We start from the raw sequence: 16,609 nt of genomic DNA on the forward strand, positions 1-16,609 counted from the left end.
AGACACACATAAAGATGATGAAATGAATAACAGAAATATTGGTATAAATTCTGAATTCATTAAAAGCATTAGAAGCACAAATTCTGCCCATGAGATGTAGAATGCCCTGGCTACCAGCAAAAGGAGGATGCCAGCAATAGAGAACAGGGACACTGAAGAGTCACTGCAATCGTACAGACATTGCAATCATACCCATATTTAGTACAGTCTTATTGAGACATTCCTATCCTGAAGGCTCTTAAATGGGATATGAGAATGCAAACTTGAGAGATTTTAGTCCTTGAAGAGAGTATTTTTCATTAACTCCAGCAACTTTCCGTTCAGTAAGTAACAAGCACATCTCCCAAGAGTATAAATGCAAAGAGCATTCAGCAAATGCAAATCTACCCTTTAAAACCAAGGTATGTCAAGTTTGAAAAGCCTGTGCCTATAAGGAGAAATAAAGTCCCTGCAAATCTCACCCAGATTCTGGGGATGGCAAACAAAAGGTTAGCATATTGAGATATAAATAAAGACAAATTAAAAAGACTTGCTGGCTTGACTTGCCAACTACTCTGAGGTGGGTTGTTTCCCTTTTTTTTAAAAAAGGAACTTTTGCCAAATGTGGTGTGTGGTTTAACTGGCTTGTTAAAAATCTAATTACTAAGAAAGTACTCTCAAAATGGTGGCTTTTTCTTTTTAAGAAGTTTTCATTTCTGCAAGGATTCTCGGCAACAGAGAGTGGGAGCAGACTTGGAAGCAACACCAAACTCTTTACAAGCCAGAAAGTGTAAGTCATCATCAGCAACTGACTTTACACAAAGCACTGCCAAAAGCACAATGTAAACTCACAGAGCAGGGCAGGGGGAAAATGACAACAAAATATTTAACATTTTTCAGTCATGTGGATCTTAGTACTACTTATAACTATAATAGGTAGAAAGTTCTAAAATGAATCTTTCAGCCTGATGAGCATTCTCCTAAAACTTAAAGATAACCCAAGCAATTACAGATAGTGGGCAAGCAACTTCTTTGAAAGACGGAGTGCAAGGGGCCAAGAAGCACATGGTTAAAAATCTAATTAGAGCAGCTTCTTTTTACTTTAAAAGCAGCTTCTGAGAATGAAAGGAGGACAATGTTCCAGAAATTAATGTGGGAACTGGTCCCCCAGCCTGCTCTGGGAGAAGATGTGGGTGGTAATTTGATGGAGATTGCTGATGGCTCTATAGCTCTGCATTTTTTTTTTAATTTTTTTTTTTTTTTAGCATCAGCAGAAGAATGTGGCTCAAGAGTTTCACAATGTCATGACAGAGGCCTACAGAAAGAAAGGAAATTGTCAAAGCCGGACAGAAAACTTAACATTTTTAGAACTGGAACATATTATAGCCAGTGGATGGAGAAGAGCTAGAGAATCTGTTTAAGGCTTTTCTATCTCCTCCCACTGTGAGAGGGTAGACAACCTATCATTCTACCTATTATTTGGCATCATGACAGAAATACTAGTCACAAGCCACTTGCTTGTTTTGTCTCCAGCAAGAGAAATGGCAAGGATTTCTTTTTACCAAGAGCAGTACTAATAAAGCAATTAAACGCATGACAGTTTCTTCATCTCAGTGCCCTGCACAGAAGTTGTTGTTCTGTTGTTAGACAAGGAAAAATTTTATTCTATCAACGCAAGGCTGTTTTACTCAGCAGAGAACTCATGACAACAGAAAACTGCAATTAAAAAAAGATTCTAAAGACCAAAGAGAAAGTAGATTTTTTAGAGGTAAAGATGAGTAAGAGAGACCAATCTCCAGCACTGACCAAAAATGGAAATGCCAGCAATACTGAAATAGAAGCAGCATGAGAATAAACTTCCTTTCATAGGTGCATGAAATAAATCCTTCTTCAAATTACTTTCTAAAAAAGGGTTTTCAGCATGATCACTGATTGTTCCTCTACCAATCCTATGATAAAAGTCAACAATCATCTGAGATAACTGGAGAGAATGTTTCGCACTAATCTGCAGAAGTCAAGATTCTCAGCAACTATATTTCTGCTTTGCTGAAAATTAAGTTGACTTCTTTGTCTCAACTCATCATATTCTTCTCTGCTATACACTGAACTAGGGCATAGTGGAAAATTGACTCATTTTCCTATCAAGTACCTACATGCATATATATTTTATATGGACATGTCCCTACTCACATCACTATCATCCCGTTACTGTTGGGTACTTGAAAATTAATCTGATCCACTTCAGAACGACACCAATATTCACAACCCACAGAGAAACAGAGGGACCAGGCTCTTCCACTTACACATTGAACGTACAAAGACAACCTCACACACACACAGAGCGGTGCAACTGCCCCCTCGCTGAGAACAATATTCCACTCCTATCTCTGCAACAAATCCAAGCCTAACTGCTTAAAGCAGCTGGAAAACAGGCTAACTCCAACTCCTTCCCCCCCCCCCCAAAATAGAAAATAAAAAAAATCCCTGTTTCTGCCAAGCAAGCACTGAATACACTGCATTCCATTTCATTAAAACAATTACTCAGAAGCCAGCCAAGAATTACATAAAGCTTCCTCCCTGCACCACCCCCAGCCCCTTCTCTTCAACCCTCCTCCCCAACATGCAGAGCAAACAGCTTCCCAACTCTGCAATGACAGGACCACACCAGAGCGATACTGCTCCGGAGAAAGTGGCACAGAACACCTCACATCACTCTGGCTATTCCATCCCACACAGAGCATTTTTCAAACCTAAGCAATGCCATCAGAGGACTCTAGCAGATCCAGACAGCCTAGAAGGTGTCTGAATTTCACACCACCATAAGCTGTACCATGGCAATCTGTTTCATGTAGTTTTCTCCCTCACATTTGATAGTAAATGAGCATCCAACAAATGGAGCCCTTAACCAACTTCTACAGAAAAATTAAAGATAACCTAACAGATTCTACCTCTAACTTGCATGGCCAAGGCTTTTAAGCGCTATGCGAAGGCAGAAGGTGCTGGAGACGCCGGATTTAAGCATTTAAGAAGTATGGGAGCAGCATGCCAGAGCAGCTGTGCTTGTGAGGCACTGCCCAAGGGAACTGCTCTGGACAGCCAAGCAGCAAATCTCAGATTAAGCACCAGCAGGATAGATTGAAAACTACAAGCTTAGGGTTATAAGAACCTGACTGACAAATTCATCCCAAACTCCACACAGCCACTCCACAGCTCCCAGCCTGACTGACATCGCTGAGCTCCTCACATTTCACAGCAGAAATAAAAGGCAGCTTCTTCTGGCCAACACTGCTCACCCACCCACACCAGTGAGCTGGCCACTGATAAGAGATTTCATGACGTGGATGAAATGGCATTTCGTTCCCTCCCCCAGAGCTCCAGCTCTCTGCAGGGATCCTGTCTAACTGCTGGAGCTGCTCGCAGCCAGGCAGAATAGTTCCAGCTGTGCATCACACTGCCTAACCAGACCTACGCAGCCTAAGAAAAGTCTCCCACAAAAAACCGTAACGAACAAAGGGAGAGCTGCAATCCAGAAATACTACTCCTAGGCATCTTACTCTTGTGGACCACCTCCACCCAAAAGGGGCAATTTGCTAGCAGCAACAAAAAACCCTAGTCCCAAGGCAGCTGCCAGTGCTGAGGAATGGGGAACAGCAGACATAACTAATGGCCAAACACCATGAGCAGCAGAGACGACCTGGTAGGCCATCATCTTATTCCAGCTCGTGGGGCACCAGTAACCTCAACTGGCATGCAGTTAGCCTTAGGCACTTTTGTCCGACCCAGCTGAAATTCACGGCTCCAACCCAACAGAAACCTTTTCAGAAAGAAGCCTTGAACTTGTTTAGAACCATGAAAGAGGATAGAACAAGGGAGTATTAAGCCCCTAATCCATGGCAAATCATTTAGAGCCCTCCTGCCCATGACCGTTTCCACTTCTGGCATTTTTTGCCCCCTCCTGCTCTTAGAAAAACCCAGCCTAATCACAGTCCCCGAACCACCACAAACTTCCCTATATCAAGAAGTGAAATTCTCTGCTCACCTGGCTCTTCAGGGATGGAAATAAAGCAAGATCCTATTAGGCATCTAGACAGACACAGGATTAATTCTGTCTGCCACCTCAATTTTGTGACAAAAACATGGGATTGGTTTATTCCTGGAGACCCCATACAGCTTGATTTATAGCTGAGCCGTTTAAAGCACAGTTTCCCATGCAAAGTGTCATTCAGAAAGTTTATTCCCTGGAGCGCCATTTACTTTTTTTGATGTTCTTCACATAATTTGCAAAATGTCAGAGGTTTAACACACGCGCAATAAACAGTAAAAAACAAGAAATCAAGCTACACTCCACTGCATGCTGCCAGCCAGACGTACTCAGTAGCTCACCCAGCAAACCCATCTACACCAAACTTGCACATGATAATAAGAACACTGTGAGAAGGAGCATGACAAACTTCATTTGAAGACTTCATACTACCCCATCATCATTTAAATAACTTGAACTAAATTTGTTCACAGTGTGGAGACAGTCCAGCACGGGGAAAAAGGAGCCAAGCAGTAACAATGCAGGCTGCCTCCCCCTGTGGCCTGCCGTAAGTTCTCGTGGATCCTCAGCTTATACTTGTCTCAAGCTGCTTAGATAAATTTCCCATGTAAATTCAGAATAATTACTGTCTGCTAAAAGAAAAAGCTGCATTTATATGAGCAGAAAAAGAGCTTACCAGACTCCTAAACAGCACAAACACACAACCTCAGGGACTCAAGTTCCTATGACTGAAACACCAACACCAAACTTGTTCCACAGCACTCCAGTTGCCATTTCTACTTTGTTTGCTTCATTGGGATTTAAAAACATACATACACAGAAGACAAAGTAGGGATTTTAACGCCAGTCAATCAAGGAAGACTGTCCCCAGTCAGCTGGTTTCTGCTGCTCTGGGGCCGTTTGCAATGAGAATAAGCAAGAATGGGGAAAAGTAGCTAAGAGTGATATGAGAAAGTCATCACCCACCTCCTATTTTTATGGTATATCTTTCTTTAGCACACGACATTCTTTGAATGACTTCATGACACTCTGTGGTAAAGGGAAAGACTAGAGTAGAACTACTGTGGCGAACTTGGAAGGGAAAGGAAATCTTTTCTCCCTACTCACAGCCTGTCATAACAGAGGATGAAGAAAGGATGAGCAATCAGAAGGGCAGAAAGGGAACATTAAACAGGGCTGAGAAGGGAATAAAAACTTACAGATCTAATTCAAACTTGCCATTGTAAGCTTTTCCAGCAATGGTGACTGGAGAAGCTTGAAAGAGTTACTATTCTGATATATTCAGCTGAAAGCTATTTCAGAAACACAAAGATCTCAACAAACTTTAACCATACTTTGCAGGTAAGGAGCTATTATCCCTATTTTGCAGATGGAGAAAGAATACACCGAAAGTCAGGGCAAGTTTTTGAGGCTGTGGATAAATGGTTACCTTATGCTGGATTAAACATAAGCCACAGCTGAAAGAGGTGGCCTCACCTACTTCCCAGTCCACTGTCCATGTAAAAAAAAAAATACTTTCAGAAGAATCAGGTTGCTGATCCTGCTAACTGCCCAATGATTATTATGGACACAAGGAAGGGAGATGGGGAAACACAACACACCTTACAGCAGCCAGCAGTTAAATCAAGTTAAACCGATTTGAAATCACAACTTGCACTTTCTCTCAAATCCATTTAACTTCAGCCCAAAATGGAAAGGAATGGTGCCACTCCTTGCTTATACACTGCATGGGATCTAGTTGTCTTGCCACAGGGCAAGACAGGTCAGCTTATTGATCCAAAGGCAATTAATTTGTTCAATTTGGGGGAAAGGGCTGGTTTTCCAAAAGATCAGCAATTTGAACCAATTTGCTCTGAAGCCTGATACTCACTAAGTGAGCAGCAAGCACACAAGAGATGGGGAAGCTGGAATCACCATTTTTGGCTGCTATCTGAAACTGGATGAGATGTGAGGTGTGATTTTATAAACACTGAAACAAGAACAGGACCCAAAGGTCTCCACAGTTCCCTACCCAGCATTTTAAAGTATAATAGCTTAGTAGTCATGACAACCTGTACTTCCAGGGCTTGTTATTAAACCTAAGTTAGTTAGGACAGGCTAAAGTGAGCAAGAAACTTATTCCCTAAACCCCATCTTCTTATCATAGCCCAGGGAAGTTTCCCACAGACAATGTCTGACTTTCAGGCAGCTGGAGCAGAAGAGCATCTTCATTAACAGCTTCCGCATCAGACAAAAAGGGACACAGAAGATCAGTACACAAAGGGAGGGAGGCGTAGTCCAAGACACAGAGCGGAAACTGGGACCAGAGATCCTATTCACTCACACTGACTTGCCACCAGCACAACACTACTGAATTCAGAATCTGTTCTGGCTTTCTCCAAAGCTGCAATAGATCCTGGGCATCACAACTAACGCATTAGTCCAATTCAAACAGCTTTGTTTTGTGGCGATGGACAGGCTTTCTTCCCCCTGGTTGCACAGATTTAACTTAAGGACTTTATATATGTCTGTCGCAGCAGTAGATCAGAAAAACAACTCTGATCTAAGTAGAAGTGCATTGTTATTGCTTGTTCTGCTGCCAGACTTTCGAATGTTATCCATTATATCTGCAGTTTCACAACTTGTTTCCTATAATAAATACACTTCAAGGGGAAAGAGGTGAGGAAAAAAGGGTCTGAAGAAAGTAAAGTATCATGATTCCCTGAGAAAGGAAGAACAAGTAGAGAGACAGGGTTAAAGAACATGTATGAGAAGTTACCCATTTCTTTCTCTAGTGGTAGAGATTGTGTCGGAGGATCAATTTTAACCAGGAGGGCAGCTGAATGCTTGGGATAAGTTGACCTCTCCCAGCGAGGGACAAAGGAGCTAAAGACAGCACAGAGTCCAGCCTTTCCATGGAAATAGAGCAACAAGAAAAGAAGCCTCTCTCTGCATCGCACACTGCTTGAGGCAGAGGACTCCCTGTCTGAGTTGCTCAGGACAATGAAGTCCCTGTTTTACGAGGGGTCAGAACAGCTAAGAAGCTGAAAGAGTCAGAACCCCATTGTGCAGAGTATTAGTTCTGTTTACAGTCTTCTCGCCCAGCAGCAGGAATGACTCAGAAACCTGAGCCAGTAGAAAGCCAAAGGACCAAATTACTTTACCAGTGTTTCCCCCCCAATGCCATTTCCTGGGCGTAGCTGACTGTAAGCAATTTCACACTAAACTTTCAGTCAAATAAGACCAAAACCCACTGCATATAACTTCCAACTGAAGGAACTGAGTCAGAAACAGGCAAGCATCCCCCTCAAAAGAGGGATGGACAGCATATCCCTGCGGAGCACAGCAATCTTCCAAACGTTAGGAGAGATGACAGATGGAAACACATGCACTCCGCTCCACACTCCCATGAAAAATCAATGGCAAGATTGCTCCCTTTAAAGTCAATCTTGAGAGGATTAAGCCCTGAAGAGAGGGTGGGTTAGAGTTCCTAAAACAGAGGGAAACAACTTTGAAAGTATAATCTCGTGCCATTGAACCTCTGTGCCCAGAATTTTGAAGCCACACTGCTAGACAAACCTTCTGCAAAAGAAACATCCTTCTAGAAGTGAGCAAGCACACCTAAAATAAGAAGCTTACAGTCTAGTTTACATGCACAGCCAAAATACTGCCATAAATACATTCTTATTAAACAGAAATAACTTCTTTGTAAAACATCTTTTACAAGGTCTAGTGAATGCTGTTTTGTCTTTGATTGCAAAATCCAGTTAAAAAAATTTGAAGCCTTTTAAAAAAAAAAAACAACCCAAAAGCAAGCAGTAGAGAAGTGAGAATTTCAAAGCCATCAAAAGAAAGCATCTAAAAGCAACATCATTTCTGTTTGGAGCTACCAAAGCTAAAAAAAAAAGGTTTCACAGTAGTGTTTGCAAAAAACCCCTTTCAGAAAAAAGCTGTAAGACACGTTCAAAGTCAAAATCAAACAGTATCTGACTAAAGCAAAGGTAAAGTTTCCTTTCCCGTACTCCTCTCACCATAAAATACGTGACAGGCTACACGAATTAGGTTTGTTCCTCTACAACCAGCAGATCCCAATGGACTGTTCACACATACTACTTAGACAAGGTAGCACCACAGAACCAAGACTAATTCAACATCTAATTCAACATCTCAAATTGTCTGAAGCAAATATGTGCGGTTGGTCACTTGCGTGCTGGCAGCACAGCACGTAACAACACCACGCTGCGCTTTGGTAATCCCCTGAAAGGGGCGATAGCCCCGAGTGAGGATTTTCACTCTTTAGGACAAAGTTTTACTCTCTGTGCCAATTCACAACACTGCAGAACGGCAAACTCATTCAGCAACCTTCCTGTCAAACTCCAAGCACATCCGCAACGTATGTTTCCTTAGAGAGATTCGAGGAAGACAATCTGGGCAAGTCTGGTCAGCTGCTCAAATTCACCACCTCCTCCCCCCCTTCCCACAATGTGCTATTCTAGTTTATACCCGGACCCAGCACTGAGTGTCCTGTGCCACGGGGGCTCCCCCAGCTCAGTGGGGTACATGAGTTCCACCTGCAGAGCTCTGAAAGTTTCCTGTGTGAGCTGTGCACTGTAACACCACTTCTTCAACACTGAGGCCATTTAAAAAAAAAAAAAAAGGGGAACAAAGTTTTTTTCAACTCCAAATGAATCCTCAAAGCAACACACATCCATTCTCACATATGTTTTGTAACCTCTCCAGCCCAAGCAGCATGAAATTGAGATACTTCTGGACCTCCATTTTACAGTACACAAGTACACACTCATCAACTCCATCAGCTCCGGGAAGAGGGAGGAGATTTTTGATTAATTCGGGGACTTAAGAACAGAGATACCAACAGGCTCTGTGAGGTGTTCCCTGAGGCCCAGCAAGGCCCGTCAATCACTAGTCATTTCTGCACCACACAGATTCAGAAGCATGGTGTGGAAATATCCATGCTGATTTTACTTGACATCAACTCTGAACCTGTAAGGCGTATTAGCTCAGGCTCAATGCGCTAAACTACTTTTGGGCCAAAACCGGCCCTGGAAGCAGTGCAGCCATGTCCGCATGGCATTGTGCCTGAACCAACAAGTCCTGCCGGACCAGCTTGACTCCGGACAGAGCCAGCACAGCCGTCTGTATCCATGGCACAGTTAATCCACAACTCAGATAATCCATCCATAGATAATGAGGAAAGAAAAACAAACAACTCTCACTTCAGTTCAAAAGTTTGACTTATTTCAGGAGAGTTGTATCAGCACAGCATTGTTCCCTTATGTAGGCATCCCAAGGTGAATGGCTTTAGAAAAATCAGTGAGCAATTTTGGGGCTAACGATGATTTGCAGAGGGAAAACAGCTGGTGTGCCTTTCCATGGTGAATTTTGTATACCAAAGAAAAGCTTAGAGAGAAAAGGTCCCACTTTTTTTGTTCAACTGCTTATTGATAGATAATCAGATCTTATCCAGTCTGGAAGACTGCACAAAAATTGAGAAAGACATGGTATAATTAAGACTTGATGAAATCAAGTTGCTGAGACAAAAAGTTCTATTTTAAAAATCAGATCATGACTTTAACTTTTGGTTGTGCCAATACATTTAACACCTCAGAAGAACAAAAGAGACACAAATTCAGATCTTTTTCAGAATTTCTTTGCAGTTCACCTCCAATGCTCCTAGAGAGGAAAGGAAAAATGTGTTGAAACTGCAGTAGCCTATTCGGACAACTGGAGAGTCACAGTACCACTGGTTCAAGTAACGCAACAATTGCAGTAGGCACAGTACAGCTCCCATGGTTGTTAAAGAGCATGGTGAAGAGATGCTAAACTGGCCCTACACAATGCTATCTGTATGCTCACCTTGAAGAGCCACTCAGCAAGTCAATACACAGACGGGGTGAATCCTGTTCTGACTAGCAACGCATTCCTGAACACGCTAGAAACTTGCACCAAATCTCCAAGAGATAACTAGGCTAAGGGATATGAGAAATGGTAAACAGAACTATCTCCACTTAAAGAAACAATAACAGTGAGAAGAAGGAGCGGTAGAAATTCATTCTGTTTGCACCACCAGCTACTTCACCCGGGGCAGAGGATGAGGTTTCACTCCCTGAGAATGAACCCTTCGTGCTGCACCTTTCACCAAGAAGCCATGCAGCTGACGGACTCCCTGCCCTGAAAGTCATCTTACTAGCCCAATTCAGAGTCTGTTTTCTGAAGGCGTGACCACCAGCTTTATGCCAGCGCTGTAGTGTGAGCTTCCAGGTCCAGTAATAAAACTGCAATTTTCCTGCTGCATATCTTAACAGAACGTCTGGTTTCTATTAAAGGTAGGATGGAAGTAACGGATCAGGGCCCCTCCCCAGTGTCTGATTTAATCAGTTTCATAAGCGGAACTCAGTCACCCTAATGTCTCCCAGAGCACAAGGGATTTTGGCAGATCCACCCCCCTTCCGGCTTGGTACCAAGGAACTCAAACTCTCTAGATCTTTCCAGTGAGACCAGCTGCCTGACATTTCCCCACTACACGGTTTCGGAAGGTTTCGGCACACCTGGGAGAAGCAAAGGGAGGACAAGGACGAGCTCCGAGCCCGGCGGCACGCTGGGCAGGGGCTGCGCTCTGCTCTGCTCACCCCGCAGGGCTCCCCAGCGATCACTCCGTACCCCCGCAAAGTTACAGATCTCGCCCCAGAACAGGCTCGAGAGGTTGCGGCAGCGGCAGGGCGGAGCTGTCTGCTGAAACCCGACCACGCTGCTCCCGGGGTCCGGGACCGAAGGGCGCCTTTCCCGGCCGGGGCAGAGCCGGGAGAAACGCCGACGGCCCGGACCGCGGGCGGCGGCCCCACGGCAGCCCAGCCGAGGGGCCCGGGGGCGGGCGGCGGCGCGGTCCGCGGGGAGCGACACGTCCCCGGGCGCCGGCAGGCCCAGCCCGAGCCCCCACGGCGCGGAGCCGGCGGCGGCGGGGCGGCGCTGAGGGGCGCAGCGTGGCCGGGCGGGCCGCGGCCGCCGCGGGGGCTGCCCGGGGCGCTGAGGGGCGGCGCCCCCCGCCGCGGCGCGTACGCGCAGCTCGGAACTCACCCAAGTCGTCCATGGCGCCGCCGTGCCCGCTCCGCCGCGCCCGCCCCGCCGCCGGTGCCGGTGCCGCCGCCGCCCGCCTCAGCGCCTCGCAACTTTCCCGGCCCGCCCCCGCGCGCGCCCGCGGCCCGCGCGCGCGCCCCCGCCGCGCCGCGCCCGCCCGGCGCTGCCCCCTGCCGGCGGCAGCGGGAGCCGCCAGCCCCCCGGGCCGGCCCCGGGCGGCGGGACTCGGCTTGGCGGGGCTGGCCGCGCTCCCTGGGGTGGAAAAGCGCCCTGGGAAAGGCCGGGCGGGGAGGGCAGCGCCCAGAGCTGCCGCCCGCCCACCGGCCTGGCTGCAGCTCCCTGGTCCCGCGGCAAAGCCGGCCGGGCCGCAAGGAGCCGTCCTGCACGCCCGCCCGGGCGAGGCACCGGCCTGCGACCCCACGCGCGTCCCAGGCTGCGGGTGCCCGGCCAGGAACGCAAGCCGAAGCCCTGTCCTCTTCCCCCGAGGAGCAGGACCCTCCCCAGGCACACGCCCCCCCGGGGGCAGCGACGCCGTGGCGCCCAGCTGGGCTGGGGTGTGCAGCCCCCGGGAGGAGCCCTGCACACGGCCGCTCCGTGCCCCAAAAGCCTTCGAACAAATTGACGTTTCTGAGCCCCAGACGATTTACCCGATCCCCAGGAAAGCTTGGGCAGGTGAAACCTTTCCTGAACAATTTTCCACAAGCTGTTGCCACCATAAAGGAAAGCCACCAACACCACTCCTCCTTTGCTGTTTAAAAACCCTAACAGCCTTCCCGGATTTATCATGAGATAGTGCCTCTTGAACCACCATTTCCCACTTGCTTTTCCTTTCAAATCACTACCAAACCACGCTCCAAGTTCTCAGCCTTGCCCGAACCGCAGAGCAGCTCCACCCTCATCATAGCTAGTGTTTACCATCGCACTCCGGCCAAGTCGACATGGCAGTAAAAACAGTCGCTCAGCCCAAGTGTTCAGCTCCTCATCTGATGCGAGATACACCAAAAACTATCAGTGTGGGAACAGCTAGGGATCCAGGAAACATGACTCTTGTAGCACTTTTCCTTACAGAATTACTACCGAGTCAGAGAATGTTCTCAGAGCTGAACAGCACACGTCCTGTTGTCGAGCCGAGATTACGGGATTGCATTTTCATAAAAACAGCGAACATGAGGTCAGCTGCTAGCAATCTCCGATGCTTTGTTTTTCACTCTCTAGGCACAAACACACCCAGTTTCCCCAGCTAGCACAATTCAACAGACATCACTATTTCCTGTGTTGAGACATGCTATAATGAGAACTATCACCAGGGGGGCATGGAAATATCCCCTCCCTAGTCCCAGCCAATGCTTGCAAATAATCCACAGCCTCCAGGAAATTCATTCCAGGTTTTACTCCAAATCCAGGACTTCTCAGAAAATGACATCCTTACCTAGATCTGACTACAATACAAACATAAGCAAAGACTTTTCACCGTGTGCTTCACCATCAATGCTAAGGATCTCGCTTGATACCCCCCTTGCTGGTCCCTCAGCAAAATTTAAAACATTATTTGAAGGGACTGTTACATTTTCTCAAAACCCATCACTGGCTATACAGCGATGACTTCAGGATGTGTCCCCCCCAGGTGGAGCAACATAAACCACTAGCTGGTAGTGTAGTGGACCTAAGGTCATCAAAAACATGTCTTTTCCCGGGATCTGTATGTTTCTTCTAGCAACATGTGACAGGCATCTGTCTTGACTTGGGTTGTATTTTTACCTCTGCATAAATGAAGTGTCCACTGTGCTCTGTTCCTATTGTAGCCTGGCATGCAATTTTTATCTTCAGCTTCCTACAGTGTCCTTTGGGAGTCTGGAAGCGAGTGCAAATCAAGAAAGCAGTTTCTATTCTGTCTCAGGGCTGAAATTAACATGTCAGAGCACCAATTAGGGTTGCACCCGCAAAGAAATACCTTGTGTCCAAGCTGCTCAAAGTAAAAAAAAAAAAAAAAGAAGTCATTGCCTCTAAAGCTTTGCCTATGGCTTCAGCACGGCTATGAAAGGGTCAGTGAGGTGGAAAGGCAGGGCTATCACATGAGTCATAAAATCCTTTAGCAGTATGGCTTTTAAAACCAACCTTATTCTCATTGCACTCCTCAGAGCCAGGTGCTGTTCGTAACTGAATTCTTCTTCACACACTAACGTTTCTTACCTAAAATTGCCAGTCCTTAACCCTCCCGTGAGAGCCTAAGGAGTAGGGGCAGGTTAAAACCCAAGCTGCTAAGACTACTGCTCAGTGGTGTGGGCTCAAGCTTAACTCAACCAATTTCACCCTCTCCTGTCCTTCTTAACACCCTGGAATTCCTGTTTTCTCACCATCTACATGCTCTCTGCCTCTGAAGCTCTCACTGACTCATGAACACCTGCTTGCTGCTCAAGCGCCATTCTTACACAGCTGCCGGCAGAAGCAGCTGCAGTTCCCCGGTTATGGCCACCTCCAGCAAACTCTTTCCCACCAAAGCAGCGTACCCAAGGCATGCCCAGAGGCTGCTGGCGGGGCTGAGGGGGAAGCAACGCGGAGAGCAGCTACATCCCTCATAACTGGTGCCGGACGGGAAGCGCTAGGGAACGAAGGCAGGTAACACATCAGAGAAATACGTGGCTTCCTCTCATATTGTGCCCTGTGACTAAGACATGTTATGACTCAACTTACCCTTATCTTTCACAGAAGGTGCGACAAGAAGTTATTGCCACCATTTACAGATGGGAAACAGGGCTGGGAGCTGGAAATAAAGTCAGACAATGAGTCAATATCAACCTAATGTTGGACTTGAGGACTTCCTGGGTCCACACAACCCCAGTGTTCAGAGTGCTTGCTCAAGGCATCTTTCCCTCTTGTCAAAGCATTGTTTACCAGTTACGGACCAGCTCCATAGAAGGGTGGCTTAACCCACTGACCTCCACACACCTGACACTCAGAGACTGATGGATTAACCATCCACCTGTCCCCTTTAGGGCTGTAATCTCAGACTGGCTGTGAAACAGAGGAGCAATCCAAGCTCATTTCATAACACCTCTTACGAAAAGCACCATTACTTACAGCAGCCTAAATCTATGTCAGAGAAGAACAGATATGAAGCTACACTGACTTGTAAGGCATGTTTAGAGCCTACCTGGCCACTTTCCAGAGAGTGACTTGAAACTGCAGAACTTCATTGCAGCGTGCGTCCTCTCTGCTGTGCCACACGGACATCATGCAAGGGGATGTAGCTCCTTCTTCAAGTGAGTGCATAGAAGACAAATTCAGGCAGAGCTTTAGGCTTAAGGCAATGGCAGTAAACCTCAACGTGCAACTTCACCATTCAAGGTCCAGCTTTACACTTGTTGGAAGGATCTATTACAGCAAAACGAACAAACTTTGTTTCTAGCATAAGATGTAGGACATGCCTTCGCAATGCAGAATGAAAGCACCATGCCAGTGCATTATCAGACAGTTTTGGCCAAAGAGACGAGAAACAATCAAGTTATTAATCCAATACTTATCAACACAGTTTCTATGAATCAAGCAATTACATGAACTGTATTACTCACTGCGAACTACATATGCCTTTGCTATTTATCAGTATGGCTTATTCTGCCAAAGGGTAATGGCATCCCTACACTTCAGGTTTTGATTTCAAATTGACATTGCTAGCAACAAAGTACTAATGGGGGAAAATGCAATCTAGGAGGTTTCACTGTCACTCTTTGGTCACTGTTGTGTATGATACCCCAGCATAGCTGAATGTTACAAATAAACCTGATAAAGAAGAAACATTAATGTTGGCTACTAAGTTTTCTACTCTGCCTAGGTACAGTTTAAAACAGCTGCCAGGCTCAGGCTCTTACAGGCAGGGCAGGAGCATCCAGGTGGCACACACAACTATACAGAGAACTTCAGCGGTAACTTGTCAGCAACATAAGCTACATCTAATTCACCCGAAGTGACAAGGGGGCAGCTGCTTCCAACTCCAGCGGAGATTCAGCCCAGGGAGCTGGTGTGCAGCGGCCATTAAATGGACATTAGTCTCCCTCGACGGGGTCTGCTTAGGTATTAAATAAGACAACAGCTGCAACTTAGAAATGGATGGGGTTTACTTAACTTATAAAATAGGATTTTACACCAAACTCAGCAACTGCTTTTTCCAGAGTAAAGGTTTGTGATTCCTTTGACAATAAGGAGCTTTTTTTTTTTTTTTAAGCAAGTGATGCCAATGGATATACATTAACAAACCCACACAAAACGCAGGTTTTGGCACTGCGCGCTGAAAGCTGTTCCCTAAGAGGTTTTGGAGCAGTTCTGGAGCAAGTCAACCACGATTCAGACTTTCACCCCCCTCACTCGCTCCAGAAATGCCAGCCCTCTCCTGGCTGCCTAAGCTACCTTCTGAGCAGTCATGCTCCTCAAGGGATCCTCCTCAGCAAGAGCTACACGAGAAACGCTTCTGCAGTACCCCAGACCCTCCTCTTCCGTTTTCACGGACCGATTCCTCCTTCAGCTGCTTTGAAAGAAAAAGGCAAAACCAGAGCTTTTCATGTAAAGGCGCTCTCAATTTATTAAACCATGTTTTTGGCAGGGGCTGGCTGCGGCAGCGGCGAGAGAGAACAAAAGCCCTCGTACCGCCGCACAGTAAACCTCTGCCGTCTGCCTGAAGCTACGGGGGATAACAACCGTTCCCAGATTTTAAAACGTGGACATCACTCCCCCCTCTCCTTTTTTCTCTGCTTTTCACACCAAAATTCAGTCTCCGTAGAGACTGTCAAAAATTGCCAATGCCGACTATATTTCAAGTCGTCATGGCGGGGTATTGGGAAAAGTTTTCAATTAGCAATAATCGCGCCTCGGATTAACCTCATTGGCTACGATACTGCCACTGCGCAAAGCTAACGCCCTCCTCCCGCCGCCGCCACCCCTCGCCCCGGGGCCACCGCCGAGCTCGCGGCGAGCCCCTCCACCCGCCCGCGACCCTCCCGCGCCTCCGCCAGCAGCGGTCCCCGCCTGCCGCCGTGCCCGTCCCCGCGCCGCCGGCGGGAGCGAGGTGCCCCGTTCCCCCCCCCGCTCCGTGCCGAGCGGCGGGGCGGCCGCGAAGCTTGCTGGGAAGAGTATGCAAAGTAGGCGTGACGTCATGCCGGACACTCCCTGCTGAATGAGGGGCTCCCCGGCGCCTCCACGCACCGCCACCCCAGCCCTGGGGCACCCCAGGGCGGTGTACCCCAGCCGGCCCCGAGGAACCCCAGCCGGCGGTGAGCTCCCGTCCAGCCCGAGTCCTTCTCCGGGTACCGTCGCCCAGCGCCAGGAGCTCCCGTGCGCTACTCCTGTTTTTTCCGCTATCTGTTTTTAACCACGTAAAAGCAGCCTCCGAGGAGGCTCTCAAAAATTGCCGATGCCGACTATATTTCAAGTCGTCATGGCGGGGTATTGGGAAAAGTTTTCAACTAGCAATAATCGCGCCTCGGATTAACCTCACAGGCTACGATACTGCCACTGCGCAAAGCT

At 47.2% G+C, this 16,609-nt stretch overlaps 1 protein-coding gene and 2 non-coding genes across 3 annotated transcripts in view; all 3 read right to left on the reverse strand.

Moving 5' to 3' along the window:
• The window catches only part of PXN (paxillin), a 44,473-nt gene extending 33,365 nt beyond the window's left edge, over nucleotides 1-11,108 (reverse strand). Inside the window, exon 1 of the mRNA XM_059827906.1 lies at nucleotides 11,096-11,108. Coding sequence (XP_059683889.1) covers nucleotides 11,096-11,108 — 13 coding nt within the window. The remainder of the gene's footprint in view (nucleotides 1-11,095) is intronic.
• Nucleotides 11,109-15,857: 4,749 nt separating this feature from the next.
• On the reverse strand, nucleotides 15,858-15,998 carry LOC132318930 (U4 spliceosomal RNA). The gene has a single exon (XR_009484412.1). It is a non-coding gene; the product is annotated as a U4 spliceosomal RNA (small nuclear RNA).
• Nucleotides 15,999-16,468: 470 nt separating this feature from the next.
• On the reverse strand, nucleotides 16,469-16,609 carry LOC132318931 (U4 spliceosomal RNA). The gene has a single exon (XR_009484413.1). It is a non-coding gene; the product is annotated as a U4 spliceosomal RNA (small nuclear RNA).

Source organism: Gavia stellata, chromosome 21, assembly GCF_030936135.1.
Source record: "Gavia stellata isolate bGavSte3 chromosome 21, bGavSte3.hap2, whole genome shotgun sequence".
NCBI lineage: Eukaryota > Metazoa > Chordata > Aves > Gaviiformes > Gaviidae > Gavia > Gavia stellata.